The sequence below is a fragment of the Orcinus orca genome, chromosome 18, assembly GCF_937001465.1.
Source record: "Orcinus orca chromosome 18, mOrcOrc1.1, whole genome shotgun sequence".
NCBI lineage: Eukaryota > Metazoa > Chordata > Mammalia > Artiodactyla > Delphinidae > Orcinus > Orcinus orca.
In genome coordinates this window covers 75,691,532-75,708,804 of record NC_064576.1, presented here as the reverse complement: position 1 = coordinate 75,708,804, position 17,273 = coordinate 75,691,532, and the positions used below count along the sequence as shown (strand labels likewise).

General features: G+C 46.6%; 1 protein-coding gene across 2 annotated transcripts in view; it reads right to left on the bottom strand.

Annotated features, from left to right (window-relative positions):
• The window catches only part of MIPEP (mitochondrial intermediate peptidase), a 133,581-nt gene that overhangs the window by 106,265 nt on the left and 10,043 nt on the right, over nucleotides 1-17,273 (bottom strand). For both annotated transcript variants that reach the window (XM_033409405.2, XM_012537432.3), the window contains exons 5-9: nucleotides 14,445-14,508; nucleotides 10,017-10,199; nucleotides 9,321-9,477; nucleotides 5,285-5,333; nucleotides 3,605-3,665 (exon numbers count right to left, since the gene is read on the bottom strand). In XM_033409405.2, the coding sequence (XP_033265296.1) occupies nucleotides 3,605-3,665; nucleotides 5,285-5,333; nucleotides 9,321-9,477; nucleotides 10,017-10,199; nucleotides 14,445-14,508 (514 nt within the window). The remainder of the gene's footprint in view (nucleotides 1-3,604; nucleotides 3,666-5,284; nucleotides 5,334-9,320; nucleotides 9,478-10,016; nucleotides 10,200-14,444; nucleotides 14,509-17,273) is intronic.

Here is a 17,273-nt window from a genome sequence, read left to right as displayed (position 1 = left end):
TGCAATCAGTGAGTTGAGAGGTATAAATAAAGCATAATTGCAGAATTTGGGGAAAAGCTAAACAAATGTCATTCTAAAATGTAAACTAATGGGAAGTCAAAATTGATAGATTAAATTAGCCACGCTGAAATTTTCCCCAAAATGTAACCCGTGGATTAATCCATAAAACACACTGCAGGTAAGATTAGGTGAGACTAGAGTTCTTTCTAAATCTAAGCAAGAAGCTTAGGGTGGATCCCAGAAATGAAAGCAACAATTTAAAACGTAACTAAGGCAGAATTAACTCTAATCTTGGCAAAGAAAATATGTCATAAAGAAACACTAGAACAACCATTTTTGACCCCTGGTACACAGTCCACAGCGCGGGGACTCGCAGGGCTTCCCTGCCCCCCCATCCCCGCCGGCCTCCTGCTGCTCCTCCACCGCAAGGCAGACCCCTGCCTCCGGCCTCTGCCCAGAGGGCTCTTCCTTGGCTGTCGCCAGCCCCTCACTTCTTCAGGGCTGCTCCAGTGTCATCTTCCTGGGGGGGGGGCGGGTCTTCACTGCCCAGCCCCTGTAAGACAACAGCCTCCATCCACTTTTTCTGCATTATTTCCCCCACAGTCCCTATCACCACAGGACTAGCACGATGCTGATTTTTTTCATGTGTTTACTATCTCTTTTCTTCCCCTATGACGTAAGCTTCATGAGGGCAGGGATTTTGTTTGCAATTTTCCCGTTGTATCTTGGCCCCTGAATTCTGCCTGGTACACAGTAGTCCCTCAAGAGTTATCTGTTGAATGAATCAACAGCGTCTCCCAGACAGTACTGCTAAATGCACTTCAACTGCAAAACAAAACACCTGGCACTGAGAAGAGCTCCGTGAACGAGGCTTCCATCCTTATTACCAAGGTCCTTAAAGGTTCAGTTTAGACATTATCTCCTCTGCGGACAAGGTATTCTTTCTCATGCGCCATGCTCATACTTTTGTCAGGGAAGGGGACCAAGGTAAGACATGGAGGTTCCCTTTCTTTCTGCCCATGAGCTCCTGAAGGGCAGGGACAGCATCCCTGGGACTCTGGCCCCTGAGTGATCAGTTCCTGGCACTCATGGCCTCCAACAGATGACTGTTTACTAACCTCTACGTGCCAGACAGAGCGCAGGCTCTAATGCAACAGAGACAAGACACCATCCCTGTACCAAGAGCTGACAACAGTCCAGGCAGCAGGAAGACAAGCAGCCCGCCAATTAGAGAACAGTGTGTCACGTGTATGACGCTGTACCACGCCAAACAGCCCACGAAGGGTGTTAAATCACAGGGGAGGGCAGGAGACGTCTGCAGGAGACAGAGCCTGAGCTGGGCTGTGAAGAACGGGAGCACGTAATCCAGGGGTACGGCATTCGCTGGCACATAAGCGTCAGTTAGGATGTAAGAATAAAGGAAAGCACAGCATGGCAAATCAACTATACTTCAATAAAAAAATAAATAAAGTAAAAGAAGGGAAAGCAAAGCAAAAAGTACGTGAAAAGAGCACACGAGCATCACGCGGCTGTCAGTAGTGAGCGGAGAACACCGACCGGGCTCCCAGGCAGAAGAGGAGGACGTCCAGGAAAGATGACGAAGGGCTGGGTGGGAAAGCCAAGAAATGGGAAGGTAAATCTAATAATTACCTGAAAATGTTAAACAAAAGAGTGCAAGGCCCAATCAGTGTTTTAGAAAAATCCCTCTGGCAGCCCTGCATTCATTCATTCCCATTCCCAGTAAGTGCACAGGACCTTCTCCGCATCCAACGTGGGCCAGGCACCCAGCAAAGCTGTTGGAATGCAGGACAACCTCGAGGGGAGCAGAACAAAAGGCTAGAAAACCAGTCACTGTCGTCTTGGGGAGAAGGAATAATGACCTCAGCCAGGGCTGTGGCAATGGGCCCAGACAGGGGACAGAGTTCCCAGGAAGGCAGAAGCTGCAGGCCTCGGGACCTGACACTACGGGCGGGGGCGTGTATGAACACCCGCAGGGATCACTGACACACAGCTCGTGGCGCTCGAGAGCCTGCCTTTCTGCCAAGCGCCCAGGTGCTGCCTTCCAGGGAGCAGTCTGAGAACCCCTGGTCTAGACTTAGTCCAGGGTCTGGCTAGGGGAGCAGGGTGAACGGTGGCACCTTCACTGAAACAGGCGCTTCAGGAGAGAAGAAAGGGCATTTCCCAAACATCCTCAGAACAGCCAGCATCAGTAGCTACATAACATGTCTGGGGCTTCCCTGGTGGTACAGTGGTTAGGAATCCGCCTGCCAATGCAGGGGACACAGGTTCGAGCCCTGGTCCGGGAAGGTCCCACATGCCGTGGAGCAACTAAGCCCGTGCGCCACAGCTGAGCCTGTGCTCTAGAGCCCGCAAGCCACAACGACTGAGCCCGTGAGCCACAACTACTGAAGCCCGCGCGCCTAGAGCCCGTGCTCCACAACAACAGAAGCCACCGCAATCAGAAGCCCGCACACCGCGACGAAGAGTAGCCCCGCTTGCCGCAACTAGAGAAAACCCGTATGCAGCAACGAAGACCCAATGCAGCCAAAAAACAAACAAACGAACAAAAACATGTCCAGGGAGAACAACTTCGAGTCATATTAATGAATTAGCTTTTGGCAACACACTTCACCTTTTCTGTTCCTGTGCTCACCAAGCTAAATTCTGACCCATGATCTAGTTTCCTAAGTGGACCTACCTACAAAGCCAAAGTGCGTGGATGGCTAATCCTAGTTACTCTGCTAGATACAGCTCTGACTACCACTTAACAATCTCACATGCTGCTCCAGAAATCAGTGACTATGACAGAATTACTCCATTTCCTGCTGGTTGGATCTGGGAAGCCGGTAAAGAGCTTGTAACCCTGCTCAGCAGCCACCAGCAACCAAGAATGACCACCACCAGCAGCTACAGGACAGGGGTCCAGACAGCCCAGCAATCCCGCGGCACCCCGAGCCAGATGAGGACCCGAGCCCTAACACCTGGGATCTCATCCCTTTTCAGGGCACCCTCTGGCCCTAAGGACACTTAGTCTGACTGGAAGAATCATGTAATCATTTGATCTTAAGATTCAGTGTTTTCAGGACGGGTTACACTTTGTCAGTCAACATTGATCTACTTAACTGAGCTCCACAGGTTAGCAAACAAACGTTTCAACTGCAAGGTGAGCACTGATGCTGAAGCTGCCACCGGCCAGGTCATCCCCCCCCAAGCCCCCTAAAGGTGCTTCGCACAGACACCGACTCTCCACAGAACAGAAGCAACGTCTGTGTGAGCAGGTATTAGCACAGGGTGTGCTGACAGACAGTGTGTGTGTGTGTGTGAGAGAGAGAGAGAGAGAGAGAGAGAGAGAGAGAGAGAGCGAGAGAGAGAGCGAGAGAGAGAGCGAGAGCAACCAACCCACAAAAACAATGGATTTCCTGGAATGTCAGACTCGGACATTTGGATCAAATATTTCAATACTTTATTCCCCAAATCCAAGGATCAGAGACAAGACGATATACACCTTCAGCAAACCACAAGAAAGTTCTAGAGTCAAAAGATAAAGACCTCAGCTGACAGACTGCTTATATTATAATAAAAATATCCCAAGATGGTCACTTACAGAATTTTGAGGATTTAGTTTCATTTTCATCCCTCGTATCATCTCAAAATCTTTCATAGTTCTGTAAAACAGGTTTATCATTGTTAGGACAAAATTTTCATAATTACATTATAAAAGAACTAGTCTGCTTATGTTACTTTCCAATATTCATGATAAAATTAGAAGTAATTTGTAGTGCAAATGCAACCAGTATTAACCAAATTTTACATGTGCTAGAAGAAACAATAATATATACATCAGTAAATTACTACAATTTCTACCTTAAAAAGCACCTTGGCAGAGATATGTCTTGAAAGTACTAAAAGCCTGGAAAAACTAGCAGTGTTAACAGAAACATGCAAAGTGCAAAGTGTTAATCAGTAAACTTTAAACCACTGCTTTTTTTTTTTTTTTTTTCTGTATGCGGGCCTCTCACTGCTGTGGCCCCTCCCGCTGTGGAGCACAGGCTCCGGACGCGCAGGCTCAGTGGCCGTGGCTCACGGGCCCAGCCGCTCCGCGGCATGTGGGATCCTCCCGGACCGGGGCACGAACCCGTGTCCCCTGCATCGGCAGGCGGACTCTCAACCACTGCTTTTTGCTACACCTTAAAAAAGAGGCGAACAAATTACTTCCTATAAAAGAATATTAACACAGATTATATTTAAGATTGCTAGTCGTAATTTTTCCCCTACCGAGAACCTCCAGCTGGGCAATAATCATATATGCACTTAGTATTTGCAGACATGAGATTTCCGTAGCATGAACTCCTATACGCCACTATAAAAGTCTGAAGGTAAGTCTGCTCAAAATATAATCTATAGCTACGTACAAGTGAAAAAGAAGAATGTTTAACCAGCAAGGCAAAGTAGAGTAAAGTCTCAAATAACTGCATAATCAACACTACTTCATTATATCAAAGCCACAATAGCTCACTGCATTGAAAGATAACTTTAGAATTTATAAATATAATCCAAATTGGAGAGGACTGTGTTCTAAGGCATGAGTTTATAACAGAAAATGGAAATTGCAGCTAAAATTAACACGCTGGTGCAGTCAGGCAGCAAACGACGTTTTAGGCAGTGCCACAGGAGAGATCACGGTCTCTCACAAACGTGCCATGCCTCGTCCTAGAGCCAGGGTGTCTGAAGGCTCCTGGGGGGCTGGCCCCCAGAAAGAGCACTACCAGAATGGCCCCAAGGACGAGGGCCAGCCCAGGGGGCTGGGCAGGGAGAAGGCAGGCAGTTGTGACAGAGGGACCACTGAGAGCGCTCTTAAAGCACACAGCAGGGCAAACAGATCCGTCTACCATCCCCACCAGCCACCCACACTGAGGCCGAAAGAAGAGAAATACTACGTTTCCAGCTGATGATTAAACTAATGGTACAAGCTAAAATATATAGTTTCAAGAGGTTTGGGAAATTTTAAGAAGTCCCTATCAATGATGAGTTCCTCAAGTCGGCTGACTGGTTCATCAGAGGGGACAGCCCACGTTTCCGAGACTGTCACCTCCGGGGGACGACTTTGCGCTTTCAAAGCAGGGCTCACTGTTCATCTAACCTCTTGAACAGTTCACAGATCTGACGCAATATTCCAACATTTATATTCTTAACAGCTGACTTACTAATTGTTTTTTTATAAATCAAGTCTTAAAAAAAAACCTAAATAAATAACATGTACTCTAAAGAGAACACAAAAACGAACCTTTCAGAGAGTTTGTCAGATAGCTTCTCAAGGAACTGCATGACAGTCTCTAAAATGAAAATCCAAAAGAAAATATCTTTAACTACACAAAATAAAATGTACATGCCTGTTAAAATTATAATGCGGTGATCGTAAGTCCATACACTACGACGCCTTTAAAGTGAGGCTCCTCGAAGGGAAGCTGGGTTGCTAACGTATGCTAGGCATTTCTGGATGATGATAATCTTTATTAAATAAACGAATTAAACTGACACAGTAATAATCAAAGCCTTAAATGATACCCCAAAATAAAAAGTTAAGGGGAAACGAAAGAAAAGAATCCAAAGGTTCAATCTATTTCTATCTATTCATATGTTTAAGGGAAAAAAATGTCCGTCAGACACGTCTAATTTTTTTCTGAGTTTTCAAGAGATAGCCTCTGATTTGTTCATAAAAATCACTACAACTTAGAAACATCAGATTTTAAAAATCAGTGTTTTTCTGGGTAAATTTTTTTAATTTATTTTTTGCAGTACGTGGGCCTCTCACTGTTGTGGTTTCTCCCGCCATGGAGCACAGGCTCCGGACGCGCAGGCTCAGCAGCCATGGCCCACGGGCCCAGCCACTCTGCGGCACGTGGGATCTTCCTGGACTGGGGCACGAACCCGCGTCCCCTGCACCGGCAGGCGGATTCTCAACCACTGCGCCACCAAGGAAGCCCAATATTTTTATTTTTATATACACAGCAGAATAATCTGTTTAGGATCAGTATCCAAAGAAAATATTGCAAAATTAGAACATTAAAAATTTAGGCTCATTGGAATTTTTTTTTTTTTTTTACTACTTAAAATACTTCAGCCATAAGTCACTATTTTGTACAAACCCACAACGGCAATGTAGTGGAGTTACTGTTGTTTCCCATGATAGGAAATTTTTCATGTGGCTTTTTGAATTTAGCACTTTTTGCCACTGTTTAACATGTACAGAGCTTTCACATGTATTTGAGAGTGGGCTGCACACTCTGTTTTTCTATTTTCCAGATGGTCTTTTATATGTTTCAGTTTCTTGTTCAGTTTATCTCTTTTCTGAGTAAAATAAGAGGCTGGGGAAAGGATGGACCTAAACCAGGAACCCAGGGGTCTCCCCACCATCAGTGCTGAACCAGCCCGTATCTCGTAACCTGAAAAACGCTGCCTTGTTTTAGACGGTGTTAAGAAAAACAACTGTTATTTAGTTTAAACTAAAGTCTTTATTTCCAGATATCAAACCAGCTAGCATAGAGAACTGTTTTCAAATATATCTCTGTGTGTGCTTTTTATTTCAAAATAACCATTGTTTACTAACTTTCACCTATTTTGTTTTCCTAGCTCTCTTACATACGAAACATCTACCTCAATTACTCTACCTGGATACCTTCGTAGTATTCAATAAAAAGGAATGAGTTTGCCGGCCTCGGGCAAGCGCATGCCTCGCTGGAAGGTGACCCGGCACACCTGTCACGTGGGGTCCACCCTAACCTGTACCCCTCCCACCTCCTGCGCCCGCTGTCGATAGCTCACTGTTCCGCACTGTCCACCTCCAGCTGCACTTCCCTCATGAAACTTTCAACAACCATCCAAGCATCTGCAAACTTCCTGCGCTCCTAAAATCCCAGGGCATTGTTTTCCATATTCTGTGCATTTGGAACTAAAAAGACACTGACCTGTATGAAGGTTTATCTTTCTATGTATACGTCCAAGCTCCCCAACCAAATGACAGGTCACACTCGACACAACTGTGTGCACAGAGTCCAGCTCCAAGACATTCCTGTGCTAACCACCTTGTGAGCCGTGGATCTGCTGGCCATCACCCTGGGCGCTCGCTACTGCGGGGCCGGTGACCTCCAGTGACCTCCAGTCACTCAAGCTGGGGCTCAGTCCCCCCCTTCCCCGGGCCCCGGCTGCCCCCAGCGTCCAGGCAAGCCGACCAGTCTCGTCCCGGCGTGTGTGCGCCCCACTGTCCATCAGTGTTTCCACCTGCACTGACCAACTGGCACCTCACACCTAACTCAGACCCGCCGCGCTCCTGCCCCGACCCCGTCAGCAGGAACTGTCTTCCCGGGGGCTCGTGTCCAAGGCCTGGCTCTCCCTTCGGGTGCCACACGCCCCAAACGTGACATCTCACCACCTGCACAGCCGCCGTCGGCCTGGAGCAGCCGCGTCCCTCACCGTGGCTACTGCAAAGCACCTCCGGGTGCCCCTCCCCGTGGCGGTTCTCAGCCCCCTCGGCAGGGCCATGACCACTGAAGTCCCGGCTCAAACCCACCTCCCCCGACGACGAGCCTTGTTCAGCTGTGACCTCCCCCCGCCCCACCCCGCGGGCTCCCCCGTTCCTCCTCCCGGCCTCACACCTGCGCCCCCATCCGGACCCTCCGCTCACAGCCTCGTTCACCAGCCCTCGCGGACTGTGCGAGGCCGCACACCTCCTGACACGCGCAGTCCTCCCTTCCCTGTACCACTTTCTCCACAACCTGCAGGCACCAGGAACAGACCGGACTCTTCCCTTGCTTTTCTGTTTTCCTCTGTCACCTGCACACAAGCAGGGATTCCCATCTGTTCTACTCGGATTTATCTCCAGCGCCTAGGGTAACATCTGGCACACAGCGGGCACTCAGTGCGTATCTGTCGAACCAATGAACTGAAAGAGCCGATGCAGGTGACACAGAAAAAGGGGCAGGTGGTCTCAGGCGGCCTACGGAGGAGCATGAATCGAGAGCCTGCCACTTCTTAGCAATCGACCTGACCTGCAGTTCCTCATCCGTGAAGCGGACACAACCGTCTATCTCACACGGCTACAGGGGAATGAAAGGAAACAATGGCCCAGAGTAGGCATCATATAACTATCACATATAGTATAAAATAATAAGACGTCATTATAACAACGTGGTGACAACAGTGACTACGGAAAAGCACCCGAGGGGACAGAATACCTGTTTGGGAGCTAAAGTATATAACACAGATTTAAGTGTTCTATGAGTTCAGGGACGAAGGAGTCCAAGGGACGTGGAAACGTTTTAACAGGCTTCGTGGAGAGGGCGGTGGGAGCCCAGCACTGACACCCTGGATAGGATTTTGACGGACAGACATGCAGGCAGCAAGCAGGCCTCGAGTGCGGGAGACGTGCCCACGGCTGACTGGCAGGAGTGAGGCCAGGCCGAGGGGACGGCGTGCACGAGAAAGAAACAAGGCGGGCTGGGTTCAAGAAAACCTCCGAGGAGCTACGGACACCACAGGGAACACGGGAGGGACAGAGACAGCACAGAGCACCTCCCAGTGTCCCCCGACCCCGCGATCGGCACGTCTGTTCCGACGCACGGCCAGAGACCCCGGGTGTCCACGGCCATCTGCTCCCCCGACTCAGCCCGTCACCGAGTCATGCAAACCCAACCCCTACAACACACCTGGGTCTGAACAGCCCCACCATCGAGGCCACCCTACCCTGGACTCAGTGTCTAAAATGTAACTGTAATTTACTACACACCTTTGAAAGATATGCTATATACATTTGTATCATTTTCATTGCAAACCATTCTCCCTTAAAGATCATAAATCACAGAGAACTGAACGGAGCAAACCCAGGAGATGCTCCCCCCACGCCCGCCCCAGCACCAACTTTGCGAAGCAGCCCTCTTCTCTCTGAAAGGACGGGTTTTTACATGACCCAGCCTACAATGAACCTTGACTTCAGCAGAAATATTCTCTCTGACACTAATTCTAACCAATCCGGTTAGGCTCAGCACAGAAACCAGCTGAGTTAAAATGAAAACAATTCAAATCATCATCAGTGAAACTTTAAGTATGATTTGCTCTCAACGTGTACATAAAAATACACAGGTTGGGCAGAATACATTGCAAACTATTAGCTCTATTTAAAAATTCTTCCTAATAAAGACACAGAAATCTCAGTAACTGGTCTCTGACTATATGAAAAATAGAACAGCAATTTATAGCTATTTAAAATCATAAGTTCAGCCCATAAAAACCCTACTTTGTCCTTAAAGCTGGAGAAACAGGCTTACCTGGATTTTTAGCCATCGTTCCTTGGAGAGCTCTGTGGGAATATGTAGAATACCCCACTAACTTTGCCAGAAGATCTCTGTTGCTGAGCAATTCTTCTAAACATTTCAATTGACCAGCATTGGGATAAAGAAAAATTTTATAAGCGGCTTCTCGCACCTATGTTTAGAAAGTGAAAGGTAAAAGACATCCATACACAGTACAAAGTCCTACACCATAATAATATAGGGTGCCTCCCCCACTTTGTTCTGCAGGCGAGCAACGCTTTAGAATAATGGTCTCCACAAAGGGAATAAAGCTCCTGAATTCATCACTGGTGTGGGAGACAAATCATACTCGACTGGGTTCTCTACTACGGGGCAGGGCGGCACAAACTTTAGCCAACACACGTGCCGTGAAGCACCTTTAACCAGGTGACGTGAAAACTCCTGCAATTAAAGTCTGAGTCCCTAGAATGGCCATCACTGCTGCTGTTCATCATACTTTGAAAATGAGGAGTCCTTTATGAAACAGGAATAATCAAACCATTTTCATCATTCAAAGCACTCACAGAATTAATAACCCCCAGTTCAATTTTTATGCTTAGTGACACTAACGTGTTTTTAAAGGTATGACTATCTTATCACTGAATTTGGGGGTCACAACAGACGTGGCCCCGGTACGGGGACCAAACTGCATGAAGGACGGAGCACACGTACCAAGTCATCCGGCACTTCTGTACGCAGACCATCCACCAGCACATGGTCCCCGGCCAGCTCGAAGTGTTGCCGAATGTGTTCCGGCAGGAGATGCTTCTCAATCTTGCTGGGAAAGTGGGTTCCCATGAGAAACGCGCTGCTCAGATCCAAGATTTTAACGTTCAGGTCCACCGCTCTTTTACGCTGTACGTAGGGGCAGTAATAAAAGTTATTTAAGTAATATTTCACAACTTAATAGGTGATCTATCAGCAAATCAACATATAGAGCTGAATTATAATTTAATAAGATACTAAATATATTAAGTGATAAAATGAATACTGAATATAATTTGTATCATAAATGTTTAATTTTATTTATTTATTTATGGCTGTGCTGGGTCTTCGTTTCTGCGCGAGGGCTTTCTCCAGTTGCAGCAAGTGGGGGCCATTCCTCATTGCAGGGCGCGGGCCTCTCACTATCGCGGCCTCTCTTGTTGCAGAGCACAGGCTCAGCAACTGTGGCTCACGGGCCCAGCTGCTCCGCGGCATGTGGGATCCTCCCAGACCAGGGCTCGAACCCGCATCGGCAGGCAGACTATCAACCACTGCGCCACCAGGGGAGCCCCATAACTGTTTAGTACACAGTAATGTACTACAAATGTTAACTCTACTTTCGATAGATATTTAATATCCTGACCAAAAAGTTATCTTACGGATTTTTAGTGCTTCTAGGCTTTAAGACGTATGTAACTTCTAGAGTTCTATTCAAAGTCTGGGTTACACAACGCATCTGTGAAATTAACAACATTGGGAAGTCCAGGTCTTCTCCTGGCCCTGAAAACCTCTTAGTTAAGTGAGCCAGGGAGTAGTTGAATCTGTTTGATATGATACTTAAAAGTATTCTGAGACTAAACACATGAAGTATTTGAAGGGCAGATTAGAAAATATTCTCAGTCTTAAAAGATCAGATACAAGGGCAGGGGAAGGAAGGTATAATCAACGCGGCTCTTCGCTGAAGTGCAGCGAAGGGGCACTTCCGAAGCTCTGCTGGGCACCCACTTGCGGGGCTACAGCAGGACAGCAGCAGAGAGGTGAGGAGGGCTGGAGTCGGGGCTGCTGGGGCAGGACCACGTCCCGCAGCCCCACGGCTGGCACCGTCAGGCCTCAGGCCGTCAGTGACAGTGACAGAAGGGGGTGGGGTTTTCTCATCGGTCACACCCCTAGGACACCAGCTCCTGAGAAAGCCTGTACCATCAAAGGGCTGCCACAAATGCTCGGGACGAGGCCCTCAGAACTGAGGCCCACACCACGGGCCAGGCCCTCCTGGGGACACGGGGTGAATTTTCAGGCACTTGTTACAGGAAAACTAGACAGGCATCCAGACCTGGGCTCAGGACGGGCTTCAGGTGAAATCACAGGCAAGCTTCCCGGCAAGGGGGTCGATAGCTATTAACAGGTTCTAATCTACGCTAGGACCCTACAAATGATTAGGCAGCACTGGTAGTTTTAAAAGATAACTATGTATGACGCAGATGTACCCTTGCTAAGCTGCCGGAAAAAACTTAGTGTATTTTAATAACAAAAAATTTCAATACAGACAATTCAAACTTCATAGGAAACATAAGTTTTCAGCTACTCCTGCATCTTTATCATCCAGACTCTTCTCTTTGCCCGTTTTCTTTCTGATATGGCCATCTGTCACCCCCTAATGGTGACCAGTGGAATAACAAAAAAGAAAGACATCTGGAAATCATACTATAGTTCCAAAAACTTTCCTCAAAGCTTTTACTATTTTAAAAAAAAAGTGATAAAATTAGTTATTTCAAGGAGTTCATCACCTGTTACAATCCCTGGAAAAATAAAAACGGTTTATTTCCCAACTTCACCAACAGTCTGCTAAGCATATCATTTCATCGTTTGGACATAATTAAACATGCGGTACTCGGAGCTCTAAGAATGCTATGAAATTGTTGCATTTATTAAATGACTGCTGAAGAACACACTTCCTTTAATTTCTAATTGTACTCATGAGACCCTAAAATGTAAGTAAGGAATGACCTGGAAAGAATACAGGAAGAACGCAGGCCTTTACGGTTTGTAGGTTATGTTAGTGGCTGCATTTCAAGCTCTCTTAAAGTGTGCTGTCTCCCTTGCCCCCTGTCCTAGTGGAGCACCTCTGACAACAGACACTGAAGTGACAACACGGAGTTCAGCAGGTTTACGTTACTGCATCTTCAATGTGGGTGGGCTTGCAGGGAGTTACCTGCTAGGAGGGGCAGCTGTCCTATTAAGAACACATGTTAGATAAAAGCAGCAAAGTCAGTGCTGGTGAAGCTGACCTTGACCTGACATGCTACTTTTTAATAAAGTTTCAAAAACATCGTTCATGAAGATTCTACAAAATAATAAAACTATTCTCCCAGATTCTCTAATAGCAAACTTCCTCCTGAAAGTAGCGAATCTGATTAATGTTGGTGAGCACCATTACGATTCTCACACGTTATTTTATTGAGCCTGAAACTCCTGTGCGTGAAAAGAGAACCCACACTCCCTGTCCTTGAGAGGCCTGGGATTTAGATAAGCAACGCAGTAGTAACAACCTAAAGGTAAATGCCATATGTGTGGAGTAAGTAAAATGTGGGTTCGGATGAATACAAAATTCCACCTGGGGGGTTGAGAACAGCTTTGCAGACACCATGGCCTGAAGATGAAGCTTAATGGGGATTTCAGACAGGCAAACCCAGAGGGGACAGAGGACCAGAGCAGGGAGGGCAGTGCCATGAGTAACACGGGGGTAGGGGCAGGGAGAGCTGGGGATTCTACGTATTAATCACCATTTATACTCCTTCAATAGGCAATGGGAAGGCACTGGAAGGTTCTGGGTGGGAGAGTAACAACTGAATCAGCGCTTTAAGGAAAGTACTCCAATGGTCAGAGACAGTTTAGACTGACCGCCAGAAGGCCTGCAGGCAGGGCAGCTGGGCAGGCCCTGGAGTAGGCCTGGCTTATGTAATAGCCTCCTCCACCTACAAGCTCTGTGACCTTGGGGAAATCACATGACCTCTAGGTGCCTCAGCGTCTTCACCCATGAAACAGGAATAGTAGTAGTACCAACCTCAAAGCTGTTATGAAGATCTGATGAGAAATATGCGATTTAAAGAGCAAATGCTTAATCACTGTTACTTATAATGGGTGTAGGAAGACAATGGCTTTTAGGATGGCCCAGGTATTTGGCAATAAGGATCAAGGTGAGGTGTTTTGGGGATGCAGACAGAGGCAAGTGAAGCCCTACAGAAACAATCCAAGGACTTGGTCACTGAGATATGAAAGCACTGAGAATGGAAAAAAATGCAAACTGACTCCAAAACTGGATTTGGGTGACTCAGAGAATGGTGCCATTATTGGTACAGAGAAGTGTTAATAACAAACTGGTCTGGAAAGGGGCAAATGTGTCCATTTCAGGCAATCTGAGTTTGCAGTAGAGCCTATCAGCCTTGGGGACTGCTGGGTTAGGCCAGGAGTCACATGTGGAGCCCTTAAGGCCACACAAGTACACAGACATGTGAGCGGCCTCACAATTACTCAGCACCAACCAAAATGACAGCATCTATGCACGTGACACGTATTCTCAATATCCTGCCCTCTACTTTCCAAGACACTTTGATAAACCAATCTCTGTTAATAGGTAAGTGGCTTTATCGTATATTTACCAGGAGAAACATATTTATCTAAAAAAGAAAGAGGCACCGTAACAGTCTAGGCTGCAGGCAGGCAGGGTGAGACACTGCAGCAGGCAGCTCTTTGGGTGCTGGCTGGACCATCCCATTCTCCCAGCCCCGAGCTTAATACTGAAGTGAATAAGCACTCATTGGGATGTCATGTTCTAGAAGAGCAGCAGCCAGGGTGAGAGATCCTGAGGACAAAGGATGGGAACTTGAACAGATCGCTTTGCCTTGTTCCCACACATGTAAAATGAGGGGTCTGGACAAAGAAGGCCCCTCCCATCCCAGTTTCAACACGGTATAACCCATGCTTACTGCTTTCAGAATGAAACTATGGGGGGGGTCTGTCCAAGACAGGTATTACATCAACAAACACACCTGCCCTGGGTCTCAACAATACTTCCTGTACTTCTGCAACCAGACCCTAATCTTCAACAGCGCCAGCTTTCCTACTCACTAGCTGGCCTTCCTGATATGGCCCATCTCATCCCACTTCCACGACACCTAAAACGCCCTGCCTCAAGCCATTTCTTAACTCTGAATTATCCTGGGTGACAGGCGAACTTCCAGAGAGCACTATGTTCAAATACAACTTACAGGAGAATTTTATAACATAACCGACCTAGGTGTCTTTATAATATGGAAATTCAAGCAACATACAAGAACCACATCAACAATATACCAACTAGATACCAGTAAAACAAGTGGAGCCAAAAAACAAGGTTACCTTTTCTCTGTCCAGATGGATTCCACTGATTTCAAAATCAAACATGAACAGTTCGGCCACTCGCCTGTAAATCAAATAGGTGGCAGGTTAGAACAGGTAATGATAATTATGAACAAAAATCAGTGTTCTGCAAAATAAATCCATCTTTTTCAACCTTACTGCCCAAAAGCCGGATGTTTCAACACACACACACACACACACACACACACAATTTGTGTGCTTGAAACCAGGAGCTTAACATCTTAGAAGTCAGGCAAAACAGCTGGCTGACTGACTGGGTTGTAAGCCTTCCTATGGATGATTTGGTATCAGATACACCGTGCTAACTATACAACAAGTCTTAAACTGACAATGAATGACAATTACTCCAACAAGGCCAAATTTTCTGCTTTTTTCTAGAAAGGAAAAAATGTACATCTTTTCAACTGTCTTTCCTTCAAGAATATCTGCTGCAAACTATACACAACGCACCAAATTAAGTCCTTGTGGGACATACATATGCTGCCTGAACTCTGCATGAAGGTGTGCATGCACAACTGTAACACATCTCCTACTCAGCATGTGTACTGAACAGAACGATACTCTGCTCACCCATAAGGCGTGGCCCAGACGGGGATAAGTACTTTTTGAATGAATGAACACAAGGTAAAAGAAATAATAAGTTTCCTAACAGGGGTACAAATAAAGTGCTTAGGGAGTTCAAAGACCATCAGTAATACCCTTCAACAGGTCAGCAGTATCTGAAACATCACCTTTTTCTCCTGCTATCAAAAAGCAGACTCTTCATCAGCTTCAAGCCACCATCCTCTTCCCCTTGGGCTAAGTTTGCTTAGACTTAGGAGGGAAGATGGCTATTTCAAGAATGAGTACCAGTGTGCTTTGTAGAAATCCAGTTTTTAATGATCGTAAAGTGCATCTGCAAACTTCACAATAGGCCCTAATTTTCCTAACCTTTCCTTAATGTAACAATTTCATCCTAATGTCAAGTATTAGCAGTAATAAAAAAGCAACAGCAGAACATAAAGTATCCTGGATAACATCTAAAGCAAGGGGCAACTTTTCAGTAATTTTCTCCTGTAATATTTTATACTTACAAGTTCATCTTTCCCTTTTTATTTTTTTTTAATTAATTAATTTATTTTTGGCCACATTGGGTCTTTGCTGCTGCATGCAGGCTTTCTCTAGTTGCGGCGAACAGGGGGCTACTCATCGTTGAAGTGCGTGGGCTTCTCATTGCAGTGGCTTCTCTTGTTGCGGAGCACAGGCTCTAGGTGTGTGGGCTCAGTACTTGTGGCTCGCAGACTCAGTAGTTGTGGCACACGGGCTTGGTTGCTCCATTGCATGTGGGATCTTCCCGGACCAGGGATCGAACTTGTGTCCCCTGCGTTGGCAGGTGGATTCTTAACCACTGCACAACCAGTCAAGTCCCCATCTTTCCCTTTTTAGTTATAAGCTAATTTAAGATGATTTACTTTCCCATTAGGGACCAGGGGAATAAAAATACTGAACTCGTGGGCTTTCCTGGTGGCGCAGTGGTTATGAATCCGCCTGCCAACGCAGGGGACACGGGTTCGAGCCCTGGTCCAGGAAGATCCCACATGCCGCAGAGCAACTAAGCCCATGCGCCACAACTGAGCCTGTGCTCTAGAGCCCGCAAGCTACAACTACTGAGCCCGTGTGCCACAACTACTGAGGCTGCACTCTACAGCCCACGCACCACAACTACTGAGCCCGTGCTCTACAACAAGAGAAGCACCCGCTATAAGAAGCCCGTGCATCACAACGAAGAGTAGCCCCCGCTCGCCGCAACTAGAGAAAAGCCCGTGCCCAGCAACAAAGACCCAACACAGCCAGAAATAAATAAAAAATAAATATTTATAAAAATAAAAATCCTATTGGCATCTTAGTAACATCTAGAAATGTGGTACATGTCCAATTAGCACAACTCCTTTGTACCTCAAATGGTCTGCCAGTCTACTTCCATTTTTATACATTAAATATGGGAAAGCAAAGTCAGATCATGAACAACCTGTTGTTACTCAAAGTCAGCAGCAGCTCAGTATAAATCCAGCACAATTAGCAGGCATTCACCTTTTACTCATTTTGCTAACGAAGGTAATAATGCTCATACCTAAAATCATAATAAAGACCCATTGCTGTGATTGTACAGCCAGCTTTACCCATATCCTGAGCATCAGGATCAATGAACTGAAACAGGACCGCAGGTGACCGCTTACAGGCAGACAGGGGAAGACAACCCCTCCCTGCTTCTCACACGGCATGGTCACTCGTACACCAGATCAACATGAGACACCACCGCTGACTGACCCCTGCGGGCTGGGCGTCACTTGGGGTCACAGGCCACGTACGGAGACAGACAACAGAGGAGGAAGCAGACGGGGCCAAGTAAGCATCCCATAAAGAAAAAGGAGATAAACAAGTGCAAAAGGCAGGAAAAGACATTCGTCTCTGTGCCATGACACAAATAACATATAGGTGGGTTAACGACAAACTCTACCACGTCTTATAAATAAATAAATCTGAGCAAAGAAATATAACATCCACAGTCCTGTATCAAGTATATTTGTGTACTGAGTCAGAATTAGGTCTTTTCAATTCAGAATCATGAACGGTATGAACCAAAGCCAACCATTTCAAGGATCTTGACATCCACCAGTAAACAAAAGCACTCTGCTTTCAGCTCCCGCCGTAGCAATGACAGAACTTTAGGAATGCAGCTGAATGGAACCGTCAACTGCTCACAGGAATCCATTCCCTGGAGAGGGCCCTGCCGCAGGCCGCGGCTGTGGGGCGCTAAGATGCAGCAGT